The 17,319-nt window shown below is 44.2% G+C and overlaps 1 protein-coding gene across 1 annotated transcript in view; it reads left to right on the forward strand.

The window, feature by feature from the left end:
* LOC8042530 (parathyroid hormone/parathyroid hormone-related peptide receptor-like) overlaps nucleotides 1–17,319 on the forward strand; it is a 123,515-nt gene that overhangs the window by 63,697 nt on the left and 42,499 nt on the right. Inside the window, exons 7-8 of the mRNA XM_040214014.1 lie at nucleotides 483–574; nucleotides 4,646–4,787. Of these exons, the coding sequence (XP_040069948.1) occupies nucleotides 483–574; nucleotides 4,646–4,787 (234 nt within the window). The remainder of the gene's footprint in view (nucleotides 1–482; nucleotides 575–4,645; nucleotides 4,788–17,319) is intronic.

Consider the following 17,319-nt stretch of genomic DNA (forward strand, 5'->3'; position numbering starts at 1 on the left):
TAGTAGTTGGGAGGTTGACGTGTTAATCCAGTCCGAGCCAGTGAGATTTAAGATCGACACAGGCGCCGACGAAACGGTAATCCCACTTCTGACACCATGTTTTATGTAATTCCTCTTATTTACATCAGCATAACTGATCCCTGCTTCGATCGAGTCCAGACCCTGTTCTCGTGCGAGTCCAGCTCTCAGTCTCGTGCCCCGTGCAAGCGGGAGCACATCATCTTCACACGCACCTGGTTCGCTCTGGCCACACCCATGGCCAGTCGCTACCACACAAAAAGCACACCCCCAAATACCAGGAAATAATAAACCTCGGAACCACGAAACTCTAGTTACAAACCTAGAATGAATCCGCGTGTTCCGAAATGTCAGAACACGCTCTGGATATAACCTTTCCTAACCCGCTCTACAAGTAGTATTTTCTACTTCTCGTGAAACAGTAACACCAAGGAGTCTGATCTTCCATTACTGTCTCTTTACAGGTGAACTTCTTTCTCTTTCTTAACATCACGCGGGTTCTCTTCGCTAAACTCTTCGCTTCACAGACGCCTCAGGCACGAAAGTACCGCTACAGGTAAGAAACAGTCGGTCCGCAACAATGACCCCTACGTACTGCTCGGCACCTGACCCGTCCACACTGAGATTGACACGTCTCTTCTATTCTGGAATCGTTAAATGTCCCCCACCTAACGCATGATAGCTCCTCGTATTATTTCCTACTTTCAAACTTTGCCCCTATGTTGTTATTGTTTTTTGCTAGCTAAAAACATATAGTGTATAACTTTTGTGTGTCTGCTTTCAAATACGTTTTTATAAGTAATATTTTTGGCACAAAGTTCATGAAGGTGTCTTGGGAAGTTCGCTTTGCATTCAGGTCAGTCAAAATTAACCGAACGTCACAGAGGAAACACCAAAAGTCTAAAGTGTTAAGTAGGGTTTCTCAGAAAAACCTTGTTGTTGCAGTCTCCCTGCTGATGAAGATAAAGGGCGGCTGAATAAGTGAACCTACACTCTAAGAAATAGGGGGTCTAATACTCCCAAGCAAAATAAACCTACTCTTTCAATAGAAAACAATTTACTGCAAAACTACAGTACTTTTTACAAAACTCTAATTCTCAGCCCCAGTGTAGCCCTAGCGACCTGAACCATATGCGGAAGCTTCAGAACTAACCGTTGTCTCAGAGCGGAAACGAAAATGGGCCACGCATCGACGTCTGCCGCCGGGGGAGTTTGACAACTGAAGGGATCTAGTAACGTTGGATGCGGCTGGTGCGACTCTTGCGCCCTCTATCAGCTAGAAATTTTCTGCCACTCTCTCGGTCAGTGAAGACCTGCTCAGCGCAGTTTTCTACCTATGTTCTTTCCGGTTTTGCATTCGACGCTTTCTCGCCCCTCTTGAAAGTTTCCACTTAATTTTTTTTTTTTTTTATGCGTGCTGCGTACACTTTTTATTTTCCATTGTGAGAAATAAGGCTGGTGAGTGTCTGCCATTCAAGCTTTTTTTGCTTTACATTCACGGGAAACGAAGAGGGTGAAGGACGTCGAACGACCCTAGACACGATTTTGCGAACATTGTTCTCCCCACACCAAGAGATAATCCGCGTGGAATCTTCAGTCATCTCCAAAAATAGTTGTCCGGGTTGGGGTGAGAGACGGGTCAGTCACGTTCGTTCCTTTGCCTTGGTGCGGTTGTTAAAAAGGAAGCTCTCCCCAAAACGTGCCCCAAAACGAAGTCATCTCGGATTCCGTCCGATCGTCAAGATGCGACTGTTGTCGACTGTAACTGTGTTATTTGAGAACTTTCTCAAATAATTTTTTTTCCGGATAACGCTGCATCGTGTGTGGTATGTACGATATATTGTTCGAACGTTAACACTTCCTCAATTGTATGTCCGTGTCCTGTCTATCGGTAAACACGATATTTGTGAGCGTGAAAAATGCATGCCTCTCGGCCCTCTTCTGGTGCAATTTATTTTTGACAGCAAAGCGCTTTGTCGTTTCACATGCGGCGAATCCCGCGGCGCCGTGAAAACTTCTCGTAAGAAAAAAACACAAAATAACTAGAACTATACATTTCAGTCGCATTCGTTCTGTCGCGCAAGTACCCAACAAAAATAGTTTACAGCTTCTTTTTTTTTCTTTTTTTTTCGTTTTTTCAACTGTGGTACAATGCTTTCTCACTCTCCTCGGTAAAATACACCTACCATGAAACACAAGATATAGCGGGAAAAGACGAGAATTTAGCCGCCAGCAGCGTTTGAAACTGCGCCTTCGCAGGCTGCGCCTATTGAAATCACAGTCCACTCGGTTAGGGTTAGGAGGGACGCCGGTGAGAGTCTAGCCTTAAACTCAGCGACTGGGCTTGAAAATGGTTTGTTGCCCCTGGGATCGAGTGTTTTTCGGAAAGATGTATATGGTGCAAGGGGGGGGGGGGGGGGGGGTGAGTACTACTACCCGATTTCTGAGAGTGTGGGACGGCAGTGCGGCATCCATTCAGTTTGGAAATTGAATTGCAGCTGCCTGAAAACTTGAAGAATGTAAATTTCAAAATAAAAGAAGTGTAGAAGTTATTCTGCTATCTATTGTAAGTGGCCCACCTCTTTCGGTGACAGGTCTTATTGTTGTTTAAAAAGGACGCTTACGATAATTACAATAATGAAATACTAGGCTGTAATAGATAACTCTTTAGACGCTTTTATTTTTTCGTACGTAGTTTTTTGCAAAAATTTTTCAAAAATTATGAACATATAGTGGCATTTTTTTTATTGGGAGTGGAGCGATTGCATACTTCTCATTCAACTGTGTCCCGACACACTCATGTTATTTTTGGTGAGGTAATTAGGTATGCTACTGCATGACACCGTTTATTATTATTTTTACAAATAAAGAACAGGACTCCGTTTTTGAAGTCAACCTGACATCGGGCAACCTGAAAATGTTCTAGCCCGAAAGACTCGTGTTCAATTCACCCCAAAGTTCGAAGTTTACGCTTGAGCTTGGAACTCAGACTTGGCGAGTTTGTGGGAGGTTTGTTTTGCTTTATTTTTCTTTCTTTTTTTAAATTAAATAGGGCAGCGCAAATACAGGCTGCAGTAAAGACGGCCCTATATTTTATTTTCATGTATCACGAGAAAAGTGTGAGTAAATTACATTCACTCGACAGCATTATTGTAGTCGTTACGAAAGAAACAGTAAGAAAATCCGTTATACTCGTTACTTGTAAAACAAAGGAACGCGTCACCGGCTTACGTTACATCAAAATAAAAGGTACGGGTTACCGTTACCGATAAAAAGTAATGCATGTTACGTCTGCGTTACTTTTAATTTATCAATTAACGGTAAGAGCGTTTGTTCTGTCTACAGCGTTTTTCGACACTGGGACAAAGGGGGTGGACGTTGGGGATTTCTAAAATGGGACATTTTGCGTGGGGAAGAGATACCCAAACTTTTTAAGGTATGCGGAATGAGTCCTCTAAACAATTCATTGGCCCCTATACTTGGTTTCAGCTTAACTCCGAACGCAACCGACGCGACGAGTTAACGGAAGCAATCGAGCAGCGTCAAAAGTGCAAGTCACTGGGGCCTTTTTTTTGTGTCTGGTTCAGCGACGATAGAACACGTACATAAACATGAGGGACGCCATGATAATGCCCTTCTGACGCTGTCATATTGGTCCCATCAGCTCTATAGAGTGGGCTGCGTCTGGACTTAAAGTGAAACAAACTATACAAACACGAAAAAAATGTAAGTGTACATTTTTGTAAGTTTTGCGAAGAAGATGGAGCGATTTACGTAACTTACTTAACCGTTACACGAAAAAAGCAATGTAAGCACGTTACCCGTTACCGCTTCAAAAACCTAATGAGTACGTTTTACGTTACCGAAAAAGTAACGGGTAACGCCGTTGCTTATAACGCTTTAGTGCCAACACTGCTTAACAAAAACTCGTAGCTCAGATGGCACACGCGCTAAAAACCTTTGGCAAAGCGTACTTCCTAGTTCATCATCTAGCAGATTCTTGCCCGGGGAAAGTACTCGAATTTAGAGAACGTAAATCGCTGTGGTACAAACTGCACCAGTGAGCTTCGCAACAAAAATTATTATAATTCTGCTCCCCATACCTAAGCATATTGTGGTCCACTTTATCAGTCAATAACTGTTTTCGCTGATACCAGAATATACATAAAGGTTGAGCTCTTAGATGAAACCCACCACAACCATTAGTTCCTCTACATCACAGCAATTCACTAATAAAAAGGTTGTGAGTTTAATTTCCGGCTAAATACGAAGTCAGCAAATCACGGTGGACATTGAAAACATCGCAGCCAACGACAAAGTTTATTATGCAGTTGGATAAAAAAAAACGACACGCGTGAGACCACGGGGAAAACGAAACGTCATCCTCATTGTCCGTACCCACATTGGCTTATTTGGTCAAATCGTACTCTGAGTTTTGTGATTCCTGAGACCCTTCGATTGTTCGACTAGGTTGATTGCTTTCGTGTTCTGCACGACTCCGAACTCACAGACCTTTTTAGTGCGCATCAAAGTCTTCCTTTTTTATTACCCAGTCAGTCGTGGCTACACAATCTCTGTACGTAAGCACCTGACCTCGCTAACGGCGAGTTGAAATGCTGTTTTGCAGGAAATGGTTCAAGTCCACGCTGGTTCTTGTCCCATTGTTCGGGGCGCACTATGCTTTCCTGCTGGGAATGTCCCTGGCTGCCGCCGGGGACCTCGTTGAGTTGATATGGCTCTACGTTGACCAGCTCTTCTCTTCATCTCAGGTGAGCGACGCACTCGCGTTCTCAGAAGGAGTGGCCCTCCAAGGTTTTTTTATGCACTGCCGTTGAAGACATAATATATAGTGCCCACTTTGAAGAGCCGATTGCGTATAGGTTAGGATCAGTTGTGCGACTGAGCTTTCGACAATGATGGCGATTGTGTTGCCAACGGCCTGGAAGGTTTGTTAATAAAGAGGTGTTATGGTTTTAATTGCTGAATTTCATCCTAACTGAAGCTATAAAGGCCGGTTCACACCCTTACGACCGACTTTCGAACGAGAGAGAGCAGACCGGTTTTTAAGACTTTTGTGACTTCTTAGGACCGGATGCTATGCAGCGAAGCTGGTCCTAAGAAGTCGCAAGAGGCTTAAAAACCGGTTTGGTCTCTCTCGGTCTAACTCGGTCGCAAGAGTGTGAACGGGCCTTTACTTCGATGTCGCCTTGAAAAGTGTAGCGCAGAACTGTCGAAGAGAGTTGGTCTAGTTGGCCGGCTCAACTTGCCGAAAGCTGGGCCGGCCACACAACACTATTGGAAACAAAAACGGCAATCAAGAACAAAGCAGCTGCGAATGCTTTAAAAGCAACAAGAAAAGGAAAACAAACGGTGCAAACCGATGACAAGGCGACGCTTACACGACGTCGCGTGCCTGGTAGGATGCTGGGTCTTTCTATGCCAAAGGAGATGCTGCAATTGTTTCATGTACAATAAAATTAATTTGTACAACGAAGCATCCGAACTCAAAGAAAAGTTTTTTTCTGAATTTTTTTTTATTTTTATTTTTGCTGATATTGAGTTCTCAATTTCCGAAATTCGCATGAAACACATGTAGTTAAGAAAAAAAAAAAACATTGAAAAGAGCGGTGGCCTACAACACAACTTTAGGTGGGCGACTAATTAATTAATAATATGCCCCAGACTCAAAACATTGCAAAACGCCAATTCTAGTCCAAATAAGAGCTCGAAACAAAAAAAAAAAGAGACTTTACGAGATTTTTTTTGTTTCTTTTATTCAACTTGTATTGGGGTAATAGCTAGAATACTTTTTGTTCTAATAATTAATAATTGAATTCCCTGTATTAAACTTTCAAACTCTCGCTTTGGTGCCTTCATTAAAATGACAAAAACTATAATGTAGGCAGAAACACCCATAATCAGAGCCAGAAAAGCAACATGAGCAGCGGTGCCCGCAACTTTCAAAATACCCAAAAGTTCACCTCACCTCAACTGCTGAACATATAAAAAAAAAAAAAAAAAATGTTGTTGCTACTTTTTTTTTTTTTTTAAAGGAGTTTCTTTTATTTCGCCTTCAGGCGTCCGCATCGTGAGGGGCGCACGCCGGCGTTCGCCAGCGAGCCGTCAACGTTCTCGGACGCCGACGCAAGGCCTTCAACGCTTTCCTGAAAAGACGCTTTAATCGGTTGAAGCGGACATTATCCTGACTTCCAATGTATCTGTATCCTCTATACCTTCTGCAATAATACTGCAAAATTTCTGCCCGCGTAATTGAGGACGAACACGCCTTCATTGTCGGCTTCCAGAGTTTGGAGATGCATACTGCGCGTCGGCCTCGTCTTTCGTATGATGAGGTATAAAGAAATGCAATCCAGACCGGATAGCTCTTCACCAATGCGAAATCATAAGGGTGATGCCACTTCCCCATTACATTTAAAAGGGCACTAAACAGGATTATACGATCGTCTATTCCTGGTCCCAACTGACACCACGGGCCCTAAGCACCCTTAAAATCTAAAAAGTACAATCGCGCCACGGCGATTTTCCAATTGAAAACATCATGAAAGCTCGGGACAGAACCCTTTCTGAGCATATTTTTCCGCTCAGGCACACCCAAGCAGCGGTGTCAGCGCGGGGACGATGGGCGCTCGCCGGCCAACCGCAAGCCGTCTCTTTAAGGCGGCGTGCAATTGGCGGACGAACCCTACCGTCACCGTACTGACACCGCTGCTTGAGCAAAGAAATACGCTCAGAAAAGGGTGTGTCCCGACTTTTCATCACGTTTTCGATTTAAAAAAAATCGGCGTAGCGTGATTTTTTTACTCGACGCCGATTTTTTTTAGGATCCTTACGGCCGGCAGAATCTGTTATGACCAAGAACAGACGATCGCAGTCTCATCTTTAATGCCCCATTAAATGCATCTTGATAGAAAATGTAGTGCTACCAAAAGCAGTGTAATGATGACACAAGCATTCCTCTCTTTGAGGCAGAAGCCTCACACATCCGAGGTTCCGTACGTGTACAGTATTTTAGACTCCGCAATTCACTGGAGGCCAGCTGAGCAGATCTCGAATTGTGAACTCACTAGGATATGTAGAGGTAGTGTGTGTTGATGAAAGGTGTGAATGACTCGGCTTCCGTCTTCGCCATGTGAGCGGCAGAGTCGACGGACATTAAGTGAGGAAATAATTGTCATGGTAATTCAGTTTATTAGAAAAGATTGTTGATTAACTTTAAATAAGGGTTTCATAGCCTATGCTGCAATTGCAGTATTGACGCCAACTACTATCACAGGCTTTACCAATTGACACAATTTGCGAAAACGGTATAGCTTTGTATTTTCATCGATCAATTTTCGCGTTTCTACTGCGGACTAGAATATTGCGCGCGAAAATATTGCCGCAAGCCCTGCCCATATTGATAGTTAGTATAGTTACGTACTCGTTAGCATGGCGTCGTCACAATCTCGGCAGCACGTCCTTGGTGGATGCGCCAACGAACCTCAATGCATCTTAGTTCTATCAAAATTAATTTAAGTTTAACAGGAAAGCTAGATCTCTGTGATAACTTTGCTTCGATGAATGGTTACCCGGTGTTAGTTAGGTTTTTATCTGGACAAATGGCAGACGAGGCAGACGCGCCTTCGCGTTCCCTACCTCGGGAAGCAAACGATGCAGGTCTGCGCTCGTCGGCACTTATAACCTGGGGAGAGGTAAATTAATCTTCAGACGGCAGTATCATTACGTAACGCAAAGAGTATAGGGACGCATGGAAGGTAGGATAGCATCCACTTTAACTGAATAAAACGAGTTTTTAGGAGAGTATTAAACACCTTGCGGCGGCGCCTCATTGGCGAGCTCCGGCGTGCGTCGCCTACGATGTGGGCGCCTGGGGGCATGGTCGGAGAGTATCATCTTTAAAAAAAATAATTTCTCAGAAACAACGAGAAGTAATTATCTAACTTTTACATAGGTTGAACAGATTAAGTGCATTGAACTGTCGATTTTTTATAAGTTGCGGGCACAGTTGGTTGCAATGATTTGTTTGACTCGCAATAACGGGGTTTTGAATAAACGGGATATATTGTCATTTAAATAAAACGACCAAAATGCCGGCTTAAAAAATTTAACACGTGCAATTGATTTATTATTTTTATAATAACAAAGGACAACATGTTCTTGCTAACACCTAACTCAAAGTTGAATGGAAAAATAAAAACAAACTCCTCATAAAGTCTCTTCTCTTTGGAACTTCCATTTCAACCCAAAATGACGTACTTTAGTGTTTGTAGTTTTTGTGTAAAATACAAAATAATATTAAGCAATTAAGCACCGACCTAAATTTGTTTGGTAAGCAACCGTTTTTTCACCATTATATTTTTGTAACTAGATGAGTTTTGCGCAAATTCTACAAATTTAGGGTATAATGTTCGCAAGAATGAAATTCAGTTTTTCTTAGAAAAATTGATTTTCTTTAGTTCAGAAGGTTCTTTATCAAAAATAATGTTTTTGTAGATATCCCAGACATGAAAATGCTGCCACGTCTCCTTTGCAATGGAATGATCCTGGAGACTGGAGTGCAGTGTAAGATACATACATGGTGTTCCAGCGAAGGTTTTCAAAACTCCCTCAAAATATGGTGGTTGGGAATGTCAGGAATTCCAAACAGACACACTAATTCGTTAAATCCCAACTAATTGTACAAGTTACCTTTTTATGATTAAAAATAAACACATGGTTCCAATGAGAAACATACCAAGCATCATCGAAAGCCACTGAATGTCCTAAATTTACAAAGATACAAGGCAGGGACAGCATTTTACGGCATTCCAACAAAGACACTCAGTTGGCACATGTTTCTAGAAAACACTGGTCATAATTGTAACATGGTAATCCTGGAGTATTTTCAGTATTGTCAGAATTGAACCAGCTCGCCTGCACCCTTGCTTTTGTCGAAGTTCAGGCGAGAGGGTGTAACTTGAACGTGATGGTAAACCTTAGGCTCCGGTAGAGACGTCGCCTGTTCTTTTTCTTTCTTCCTTCGTGTTTTTCGTTTTGGTACCACAATCTCGGGTTTACCGTCATGTTTTTAGGTTACAGTTTTCCATCAGAGCGTATCTTTGCGCGTGCGGTCCCGCTCCCCAGCGGCCGAGACGGGCAACAAACGTGCGTCATACTTTCCTCCACCCTGTGCGCGAGGCGATGCGGTGGCTTCGCGCCTCGGGTACCGCGAAGCATGACTTCTGGTGCAAAGATTCGCTCCGATAAGAAACCAAAATCTAGAAACGCGTCGAAATGGAGCGTTGCTTCAAAAAGCCGTAAAATGCTGCCCTGCCTCATATGTTTCCAATGTTAGTGGCTTTATTGCGTTTCGAATAAACTTAACACAGCTTCTCCTTGAGCCGTATGCTTTTCTTCATTGATTAAAAAGTGTATTATTCATTATTATTTCATTAGTCAGTTAATTTGTGGTTTAGTTTGCAATCCTTCCGCCGTTGCCGGCAGTTTATTCCTGAGAAGCGTTTATTTTTTCCTCAGCTGCTCTACTTTTAGGGATTTTGGAAGCCTTCGCTAATATACAGAATGTATACAGTAACGCTTCAAAACCACTTTAGATGGCCAGCAAAATTCAGTTTCTCAACTAAACGCTGTGAAAGTTGACATAGAGGTGACGTTGTCTGGTGGTAATTTACAGTGAAAATATCAACGGATCGATATACCTCGTTCGAAAACGAAAAAAGAAAAACCCCGTTTCGGGCAGTCTGTGCCTGCATACGCAGATGATCTGATGATCGTGCTAGCCTAGTTTTATCGGCCGCTGACTGATGTCGGGAGCGTTGAGAGCGCGCCATAGCACGCTGGAGCCGAGCTTAGCCCCCGATCTTCTTAAAATGTTTACTATAATTATGGTGCCTGGAGCGCGTCTCCGATTGGTGTGTTTAGTGTCCGGTGCTGTCCATACATCAAAAGTGGTCCCGATGCGGCAACAAATTACGTCATAGAATCCGGAGTGTCACGCTGTCGGATATCGCGATCGTAGCGGTTGGTCATAGAAATACTAGCGAAAATGACGAGCGAACGCGAGTGACGCTGTCGTCGCGGCGTTTTAACTTCTGGCTGCCGAAACTGCCGTGGTCTGTTACGCTGGAGAGCGACCTGCAGCGGAACAGGCGTCTGCCGCATCCACCAAGCTTGTTAGGACGCCGCCAGGATCGCAAGCGGCGACAGCGTGACACTTCTATGATGTCACCAGGCGGAAATTGAGGGACCACTTTTTTTAACGCGGTAAACACACTAGTCGGGAACGCGTTCCAGGCACCATACTATGACGGCGCGCGTCTTTCTAATGTACAGTTTTTAAAGTGCGTTAATTTCAATTTAAACGCCTGCACTGAATAAAAAACAGGGATTTGAATCCCTCATGAATGATCCGTGACACCGTGACGTCACTCGACACATTGACGTGAGTCGACACTGTAACGTCACTGACACCATGATGTCATATTACTATAGATTCCCGCTAAATTTATCGGACAAATCCAACGAGCTTGAGTCTTACCTCAGAGTGGTAAACCGGAACCCACTGTCTGCAGTGGAAATGCCCCCCCCCCCCCCCCCGTCGGTTGCCGTCGTTTTGCCTGTTTGCCCCATTAGTGATCACGTGACGTTACGATGACTGTGCCCAGAGGTAGGCCAGATCAGATTGGCCAGATCACGGTCAGCAGACGGGCACTCGGGGGCTGCGTTCCAATCAACACTCGAATGGATCCGAGTTTTCCTGGCGGATCAGGTCACGTGACAAGACAGATGCAGCAATGCTGGACGCGGGTACGTTTTCGAACGCAACGGGTACGAGACCTTCACCCAGGAGTGAGATAAAGTTGCGTTCGATTTACTTGCACCTCCTTCACCGGTGCAGAAAAGTTTGAGAAAAGTGTAGGGCAGTCTACTTCCGGTGTGTGTATTGAGATACAACCGGAACTACCCCGCCCTACACTTTTCTACACCGGTGCAGGAGGTGCCTGTAAATCGAACGCAGCTTCTATTTCACTCCTGGGCACCTGGGTGAAGGTCTCGTACCCGTTGCGTTCGAAAACCTACCCGCGTCCAGCATTGCTGTATCTGTCTTGTCACGTGACTTGATTCGCCGGAACAGCCATAGGGAACAGCGGACCCATTCGAGTAAGATTGGAACGCAGCCCCAGAGTGCCCATCTGCTGACCGTGATCTGGCCAATCTGATCTGGCCCACCTCTGGGCGCAGCCATCTTAACGTCCCGTGATCACTTATGTGACAAACAGGGAAGATGGCGGCAACCGGGGGGGGGGGGGGGGGGTGCCATTTTTGGCCACTGGTTTACCGCTCTAAGTTTATTCAAGCTCGTTGGACAAATCACGCTGTTTGTTGACACTGTGCTCCTTCGCCCGATTTAGAGGACACGTTTTTTTTATATTTAGTTGGGAATCGCGATGTAAGGTGACACTGTGATTCTCCGCCAAATTTAGAGACCGCATTTTTCCGACATATTTAGCGGGTCACGGCGTGCACACTACACACCTCCGGGATCCGCCAGAAAACCTCGCCAATAACTACTCTCCCCATGAGCAATGTTCTTGGTATTATTGTTACAATATAAACTCCTGCTTCCGTTTAAATTGATTTCTTCAACGACAGCATCAGTCCGATGGTCAAGAATTGTTTGATGTGTTTCTAGAAGGTGCGAACTCACTTGGCATTCAGAAGGCGCCTTATACTCGCTTGTGTAGTTTCACTGGTGCAGGTTCCGCTATCCTGTTTTCTTTTCGTATTTCGTTTTTTTTAATATCCATTACTCGACAGCGAGTTTTACAAATTACTACCAGTACGACTGCGACCAATATCAAAAGACGGGCCTGAGCATTGAACTCCTTTATTTCGGCATGTTCAATAGTTAGCGTTAAAGAATCACCGTGGCACGCCCCGTTAACTATTTCAATAAAGAAACAGGGTAGGAAAACCTAAATCCAGTGGAAAATAACATGAAAGAAAATAGCAGGTTCATTCAATTACATACGTCGCATACCAGTCCAGGGATACAACTTGCTTCAGCCGGCATGTACGGGTGGAAACTCCCGGCAGTCAAACGTGCGGGCTTCGTTTGCAATCAAGCAATAAAAACACGCCAGTTCTCCACTCCGACAGAGTGCCGGCTGAATCGAATGGTAGACACAAAACACCAGCTTCCGTTTCACCTTCCTGGCTCGGTTTAGACGAAGCATGTCCGACGTTCCGCAGTTTTCTTCAGGGTGCCTAGTCTGCGGAAAATCTGCCTATTCGTGTTTGCGAGTCCGATTGCTAGATCACGAATAAGGAATTGGAAAAGCTAATTATCTCAATTGACTCGGAGGAGGCCTCAGGGACGTCGCACTAGTACTAGAGGTCTATAATTCCTGCGCCGGTGTTTCTTACAGTTTTCCCTCACCCTTCGCTCTTCTGGCTGGAGCCAGCAGCAGGTTACTACTAGTCTAAAGCTTCATACGAAAACTTACAGTGGTGTTGTCGTTAGAGTGGCACCTTAAAGGGCAACAAGTCAAAATCTGATTTTTATGTGTCAAATTAATTCGCACTTATAGTAAATTAGTTATGACGACTCTTCAGAGAAAAAGAAGCAACTCATTAGTGGGGAAACAATATTTTTGAGAATATTTTTTTATTCTAAATGCGTGTAACCACACTTAAGTTCTTGTCTAGCGGGGTTCGTAGTATTTCCGAGCATACCAGTATTTAGTAAAGGGACCCTATCTTGCTTACCACAGCACGAGGGCAAAATGGGCTGGTAACGTTACTACACAGGCTTAAAAAGAACGCGAAATTCTTGCTTTGGGCCTGGCCGGTTTGGTTCTGTATCGAAAAACACCAGATAATGTGGATGTTTAGGGGCATGATGAAGTTTGCCGCGCTGCCAAAACAATTACACTTCTCCTTTGCAGTCGCTGCCGGGGTGCTTTATTTTTTTTTAACCCAGAAGAACCCTAAACAAAATGAAGGTACTTTTTTTTATTGAAAAGCAAAGCGCCTATCTGTGGCTAACACGCTCATTTAATAAAACTATGGGAATGAACGGCATAGGCCAAAAACATCATGTATGTACATTGTGGGGATTTAGAGAGCGTGAAGTTAGGTTGCCCGAAAATAACACCTCGCGTCCTGGCTATAGATGGACAATTTAGGCGGTGCAGTACTGCTGGTAAACTGACATGTATAGCGTGCATAAACCAGTTGTCGCTTCAGGACCGTACACCGGTCTAGTGCTCATCCAGGTACAAAAAGGACAGGGGATGAATTGAGCACCAAGAAATATTGCAGGTATCTTCTACACGAGCTTTCGTTTCTCCTGCTCACCCTTTCACACGAGTTATTCGGAGACGTTGTAACTTGTTTTCTTGGCTCAAATAGTAGCTTTACTTTGTCTTTATAGCCAACACCGTAGCGAAAGTTATATCCGGGAGAGTTTTTGCTTTCAAAATCACCTGAGATGCGCTACTGAGTTGGTATGCAGGTTACTCACTCGCGATTTTAATCTTTGCAGGAATCCTCGTTAACTACAAGTAGAATTTAAAACGTTCACAGATATGCGGACGGTTTACACTTTTAAAAGCTGCATGGAAACTCTATAGTCCCTTAACAATGTTTAAAACATTATTCGCATTGAGTTTGAGCCGTTGTCTTTTCGGTTTTCTATTGGTCGATTATAAGTTCGCCACCACCGAAATGTGAACGCATTACAAGTTCGTGCTTATATCATCCTTCAGCGACTACGATCTGAAAATTTATTTTTTCTCACTTTCTCTAAATAAATACAATGGCAAATGCCGCATAAACATTGCGCCAAGACAGAAAGAAGGCTGCGTTTGTTACCCCTAGCGGTTCATCAAGCAACCAGCCCAAACAAAACTTTTAGCAAACCTCATTTATATTGTAGAAAGAGTATCGCTGAAATCGAAAACAACCGCGCTTCTCATTCGCTCAAAGTATTTGTAATTGTATTGATTGAGTGCTTTCGTCTACGCCCTGAAGGTTTTTTCGACTGGTATTTAGTTTGCCAAATAAAAAATTTAAGACACAAGTTTAAGCTTATAATTCGACTTATTGCGACGATTAGTGCCCTACATCATCTCCCCCTTGCCGTGTAGCTTACATGACATTTTAAAGACTTATATGCAAATCCTAAAACATCACCCTGTATAATGAAACCGCCACTGCCGATGACTAAATTCCAAAATGATGCCAAAGGCTTTAATAGCAAGGTGTTTCGTCAGCGTTACTTGTAGGTGTTTGTTTGCTTATAAATTACGTTCAATACACTGATAATAAAATGTTATTCTGTGTTTCTACTGAACAGTGTTGTTACTCTTTCAAAACGAATCTACACAATGCATAGCGCCAACGTGGGGCCTCGGTAAATTTGAGCGGAGTAAAACAAGTATAAAAACAAAAAGGCACTTCAGTTGTGCTATGAAATATAAGACACTATGGTGACGGCTGCAGAAAATGCCTCGAAAGATGAGTACACAACCCCCGAAATAGCGTTCTCCAGAACGAATCGTTGCAACGTATCACGTCGCAGCGCAAAATGACACATTCCAGAGTGCGCTTGAGTTTGACGTGTGGAAAGACGTGAAAGGAAATGCCACTGGCGATCAGTAGGACCACACATAAAAGAACAAGCCTTCACACTTTCGCTTGAAGTATCCGGTCCTAGGAACACGGCGCAAATAAAAACACAGACATAAAAAATACTTTTCAGGGTAAACGTTAGTCCAGTGTTGTCGGAGCTGTTACGGTTGTATCTCTACCAATTGTCCAAATGGACGCAAACGAAATTCGATTACGAAACTCACAACTCGGCCAAAAAAGGACAATCCAAAAGCGGCGTAGATGAAACTGGATGATGGGGTCTCGCTTGTGGCGCGGCGTAGCGGCGTGTGCAAACACTAGCTGTATATTTGCTTCGGTGAATAGGGAACAAAGGCTTGCGCGACGCGGCACAAATAAGTAAGCGAACGCTGAAAGCTCTGAAGCTCCTTTTTTGAAGGGTTTCTACAAAAACGCTTTGCGAGGATTCCGGCTGCGGTGTGTATTTGCTGATTGGTAAATGTTTTGCTTGTTCTTGGCATTAGCTATTTCCAGATGGGCAGCGAGACTTCACAGATTTGACATTTTGTTTGCTTTGCCTCTATCCACTCTTCGCAAGCTTTTTTTTTAATTTTTTAACTTTTTTATTGCGTGAAATTACCATCTCCGCTCTAAGCTAAAACGAATCGACATATATATATATATATTTCTCAACCTTGTCGGTTCACTTTAACGACGCAGAAGTAGTGCGCCGTCATCCTCCATTAAAAGCGTTTTTTTTTTTCATACATCCTAAATTATGTTTTTTTAGGCCTTCGCGGATTAACAAAATTTGTATAGATACTTGTTGATGAAAATGGAATGAGAAATAGTCTGAAATTGTGCCTATACAACGATGGTAATAATAACTGCCGATGATTTCTTTTTAACTCATATTTCTAAATCAAAATGGGAGCGCCGAAATTTCATGCAGGGTTTATAAATATCTAGATGTGTCTGATAATTTTACGGACGAACTTATGTCACCTGGAAATACTTTTATGTTTAGATAACTCTACAGTATGTAACAAACACTTTAAGGACTATTTGGGCGGTCCGCGAAAAAGGCTTTTTAATGTATCGCACTGCGATTTACTACAGAGGTGTCGGCCGGTGACAAAATTTTCCACAAAAAAAAAAAAGAATCAAGGAATGCACTTGCCTTTTTAAAAAAATAACAAAAACAAAAAAAAACAACAGAAACTCGTTTTGGGAACTTTATGCAGCCAGTTCGCAGGTGATGCACGCGTAGTGAGAAGTGCTGCCGACAGATGGAGTACGCAGCGCCGAAAGCGAGCCGGCCGATTCTGGTTAGGATAAGAGACGATCCCTCAAAAGAGCCCGAATCGGCCGGCGCTACCTGGACGCGGCTTACGCCACCAGTCGGCAGCACTTCTCACTACGCGTGCATCGTCTGCTAATTGGGAGCGTAGACTGCTAAAAACTGGTTCCTGTTTTTTCTTGTTCTATGAACAAGCTGAGTTTGCTCTTTAATTTTTTCACTGTAAAATTATACCACCTGGTACTATACTCCGCGACAACTTCTCTTGGCAATGGAGTGGAAGGTACAGGCCCGCGTCTTCTCTCCCATTTCCGGGGAGACGAGGAGAGCCCGCGCACCCTCAAAATGGGAGAGGGGACGCGGGCCTGTACCTTCCATTGCATTGCCAAGAAAAGTTGTCGCGGAGTATACCTCTGCAGTAAAGTGCAGCGGAATACGCTGGAAAAAAAGATTTTTGCTGGCCGTTTAAATTTCCTTAAAGGACACATGCAAAGGAAAAAAAAAAACATTTTTTAAACAGCTTAGTTGAAAAAAGGATACCATAAAACGATTTTAAAACGAAGAAAAAAATGTTTAGATATATATTTACGGCGCTATACGAATTTGCAGTAGGCGCCCGCCGGCGCCGCGGAAAAGTGGCCTCTATTTATCACGTGACTGGCCCTTATTTATCACGTGGTGCTGGCGCTCTTTCGGAAGCTTTTATTGGCCTACAAAAGTAACTTTTATTCATCTTTGTTTGAAGTATAACATAAAACTAAGATTAATAAGTAACTTTTAGAGTCCAAAGTGAACTCCTGAAAATGCGGAAGCAGACGTGATAAACGTGTGCGCCGGTCAGATGACGGCGGCGGCGCCCCGAAGCAGACGAACTTGTGCGGCGACGGCGACGTGGAGAAACGCGCTGAAGCGGCGTCGCACAACGCTCAGAGTGCGGTGGCGGCGTGACTTTGCGGCGGCGGCAACGCAGCGCGGCGGCGCACAGGCCTACCACGTGACCGGCGGCGGCTCTCGTGGGCACCAACTACAAATTCGTATAGCGCCGTAAATAAAGCTTTAATTTTTTTAGAGCGCAGCTCTTAGGGGCCCGTTCCCGGCTTGAGCGGCGTCGCCGTCGGCGTCGCCGTTGGCGTCGCCGTCGCCGTCGGCGTCGGCGTCGGCGTCGGCGTAACCAAGGTCATCCCAAGGTCACGTGACCCCCAAGGTCACGTGACCCCTCCCAAGGTCATCTCAAGGTCACGTGACCCCACGTGACCCCCTGAAGGTCACGTGACCCCTCGAGGTCACGTGACCCCTTCCAAGGTCATCTCAAGGTCACGTGACCCCAAGATGACCCCACGTGACCCTTTGAAGGTCACGTGACCCCC

This window comes from Ixodes scapularis, unplaced genomic scaffold (genome assembly GCF_016920785.2).
Source record: "Ixodes scapularis isolate PalLabHiFi unplaced genomic scaffold, ASM1692078v2 PGA_scaffold5__190_contigs__length_132052651, whole genome shotgun sequence".
Lineage (NCBI taxonomy): Eukaryota > Metazoa > Arthropoda > Arachnida > Ixodida > Ixodidae > Ixodes > Ixodes scapularis.